A 3784-nucleotide genomic window follows, 5' to 3' on the forward strand; every position below is an offset into this window, starting at 1 on the left:
CTGTTGCTTGGTTCCACTCAGAAATAACAAAGTTTCATTGTAGTGTATTTATTTATTATTTTCCCTTCGCATTTAACCCCTATTTTTCCCAAAACTAAATCTATTTCTGTTTTCTTTTTTTTCTTTTTGTATGCATTTCTGCCTCATTATGCAATTCAGGGGGCTGTCATTCAAGATGTGTCATGGTCAACTTTTTGCCCTTTGGTTGATCGATTTCAGATCGATAGGTCATCTTTACATGCCTGCCTCCCACTGAGACACTGTTGCACTGTGATTTATTATAACTTATTATTAGCAGTGGGGATTAGACACTGCCGTGGTGCTGAAAGAGTCCTCAGAACTAAAGTAGCCTGTAAATACACTCAGATAAGAAATGTACATTTTTATGGTTGAATTCATGAAAACATGACAACTCAGAACAAACACGACAATACACAAAAACAAAATAAAAAAAACAATAAAAACAATCACAAGACCATCACACCAAACCAAAATACAAATAAAACCCATATTATAAGAAACACACAAACCCACAATACACATCACCTGGCCCAGAAACTTGAATGAACAATTAATATAAAATTATATAAAGTAGATACATAAATAGTAATAACAAAGAAAAATACTTTGTTATTTACATATGAATACAAATATTAATATGTAAAAGGGATACTCCCAACAAAACTTGATTTAAAAGAAAACAAATAAATAGTAATGAAATAATATTAATAAACAAATAATTCCCAACAGGCTGACTGGAAAATGAGAGTCACTATACTTGGAGTAGATACTGTTGAGGGAGAATAACTCTCACCAAGTCTGTTCTTTGTCTCTGCAGCCACAGAAGAGCGCAACATCATCATTACAGCCTTGCTGACTTTCCACCAATCCACCTGCATTCGCTTTGTCTGGAGACAATATTTCCATCAGGATTTCATCCACTTCTTCTCTGGAACTGGGTAGAACACACACAGACACACACACACACACACACATATTATTGGCAAAAAGTACTAAAGTATTAAAAGAAAACTCTGCAAAAATAAATGACCACTGTGACTGAAATGTTACTGTATATGACATTATCAAGTGAATACTGATGCATCAATGTAAAACAAGCATTTTAGTGTTGTAGCTGTTTAAGGTGGAGCTAGTTTAGACTACTTTAGGTGTCGGGCCTCTCCAAAGGGTCACAAGGGATCGTGAGATGATTAATGGGAGAGTTTAGTGAAATATCTCTTTGGTGTAGCTGTGAACAATTGTTTTTATCATAACTTTTAAATCTTAATCAACATACCTCTTAGGTGAAGAACAAGCAGAGGAAAATACTGTACTTGTACTCTACTACATTTATCTGAGTATATTCATTTCACTGGCACTGTTCCAGAGAGCAGTTACAAATAATGTATTTTGTCGTTTGATAGGACTTGTTGGATGAGATTATAAAAGAGAGAGAGGAAAGTGATTTATTCCTGTATGGTCACTATAACAGTAGAAACAATTCCTTTTTTACTATGATTTCACTGTGTGTGTGTGTGTGTGTGTGTGTCTTTGTGTGTCAGGTGTTGGTCCTCCCTGGGGCGTCAAAGCCAAGGACAGACAATTTCCCTGAGGAAAAATGGTTGTTTGTACATTAACACGGTGCAGCACGAGGTTCTCCACGCTCTGGGCTTCCACCACGAGCAGGTCCGCTCCGACAGGGACACATATGTCTCCATCCTCACCCAGAACATTGAGCCAGGTCAGCTCACCCACAAAAACCTTTATTTCACAGTTCTGGTTTTATGTCTTATACAACGATGAGAACAATGAGGGCTGAATTTATAGCTCAGAGATTCCCAGATTAGTCAGATTAGATCAATAACAGAACGACAAGACTTCTACTGCCACCGATGTCATTAGTTTTGCAGGTATTTGGCCAACTGGACAAAAACACTGGATGAAAAGTTAGAGGATGCATGCTTCTTATTTTTTAAAAGGCTAGGTTTTATTTCTATTAAAATGAACAAAAATGTTTTTTTCACACCTAATTTTAGTTTAGTTTTATTTACCTATAATAACCTTGCCTTACTGTGTGACCAAAATGGTTTAAATAAACCAATTTAGCAGATTTTTAATATACTTTATATATGGTGTATATAGATCTTTGGAATATTGTATTTCCACCTTGTTTTAAAGTTGTGCTCACAGAATGTAAATTTGCATGCCATTTCTGGGAGTTTTGAAAATATGGATAAATGCAAGTAATGGAAGTCCACAACCTGTGTGGTTATCTAATAACCAGATAGAACAGAAACAGAAAGGTGGGTTTTGAAGTTGGGCATCAGGACAACAAAGATATTCATTCCTCATTGAATGTATCCGGTTGCATTGAAAAACACAGGTGCAACAACCACAGACATTTTCAACCAACTGTTACTGAAGGTCAAAACAGAACATTTACAATCTGTATTTAAACATTTTGCTCTGTTGTTCAGGAATGGAATCAAACTTTGTGAAGGTGGGGACTAACAACTTGGGCACGCCCTACGACTTCAACTCTGTCATGCATTACAACAAGTGAGTTATTGTCTGAGTACATTCATATATATTCATATCACCAATTACTTTGCTTTAATGTAAATCAGCATATGTATTCAAAGGAAAGAAAATCAAAAAGTTACATTGTTTCTTAATCAAAACTAATCAAAAGAAGCACCAAATAATTTAATTGTGAGTACCGACTCAGTGTGTGCTTGTGTTTGTGTGTGTACAGCTCTATATACAAAAATGTTGTGTTTGTGTCGTCCTCAAGATTCGCCTTCTCCAAAAACGGGCAGCCAACCATCGTCGCGAAGAGCAATCCAAGCCTTAACTTTGGACAAGCCACAGACATGAGCGTCAATGACATTGCTCGTGTCAACAGGCTCTACCAATGCTGTGAGTGAAAATAAACACTATATTATGTGCATAAGTCATACTGTCCTACACACACAGCTAATACATCCCACTACTGACTGGGTTACCGTGTAACAGTGCAGTAAAACATGGGAAAATAGGGTTAAAATAGGATTGAAATGTTGTATATCTGAGATGCTTTTCTATAAATCACAATATCATTTTTTTTCTCAACTAGGAATTTAATGTCAGAAGGACACAGCCACGCTCCAGGTACTTCAACTCACCAAAGGCCCAGATCTGTTGTACTGCAAGAATATTACTTCAAAGCAACACAAACTTGTCTTGAATATATAAATCTACTGCATAGCTGTGCATATCTGATATAGAGATCTGAAGTGGTGCCACACTTTTCTTAGCTTCTGTTTACATTCAGTCATATTAAGTATCCGTTACGACACTGGACAGGCAAATTTGCAACAAATCAATTGTAAAAACAGCATTTAGCACAGGGGATCGCAGTTTCTTTCTCTTGGAGGGCCAAAACTGAAACTTATTGGTGGGCCACGGGCCAAAAGCAAACACCTAATGTATTGTAGTAAGATGCAAAATGTTACCAGGATCCCAAGCTTCCTTTAATGACTTCCTACTCAAAGTGCAAACTCAGATAATGAAAAAGAATTGATAATTAGGGATCCTATATATTTAGAGAGCATTTTTACCCCACAACAAATACAATTATTTTTCAAATCGAACCTTATGGTGGGCCAACTTTGGGCAGCTCTGACTTAGCATCTGCAGCTAAGATAGGAGTTTGTTTCAGCTTGTCAGAAAGACTCATGAAGGAAAATGTTGGTGAGAAATGTTTGTGCCGGGGCTAGTGGAACAGAAGCACGCTTAAAAGGGG

The 3784-nt window shown here is 36.8% G+C and overlaps 1 protein-coding gene across 1 annotated transcript in view; it reads left to right on the forward strand.

Annotated features, from left to right (window-relative positions):
* LOC118320865 (high choriolytic enzyme 1-like) overlaps positions 1-3784 on the forward strand; it is a 4350-nt gene extending 566 nt beyond the window's left edge. The window contains exons 2-7 of the mRNA XM_035651987.1: positions 160-185; positions 819-959; positions 1563-1741; positions 2478-2559; positions 2795-2919; positions 3116-3784. Of these exons, the coding sequence (XP_035507880.1) occupies positions 160-185; positions 819-959; positions 1563-1741; positions 2478-2559; positions 2795-2919; positions 3116-3117 (555 nt within the window). The 3' untranslated portion in view covers positions 3118-3784. The remainder of the gene's footprint in view (positions 1-159; positions 186-818; positions 960-1562; positions 1742-2477; positions 2560-2794; positions 2920-3115) is intronic.

Source organism: Morone saxatilis, unplaced genomic scaffold, assembly GCF_004916995.1.
Source record: "Morone saxatilis isolate NCDOM2014 unplaced genomic scaffold, NCSU_SB_2.0 Contig11, whole genome shotgun sequence".
Classification (NCBI taxonomy): Eukaryota; Metazoa; Chordata; class Actinopteri; family Moronidae; genus Morone; species Morone saxatilis.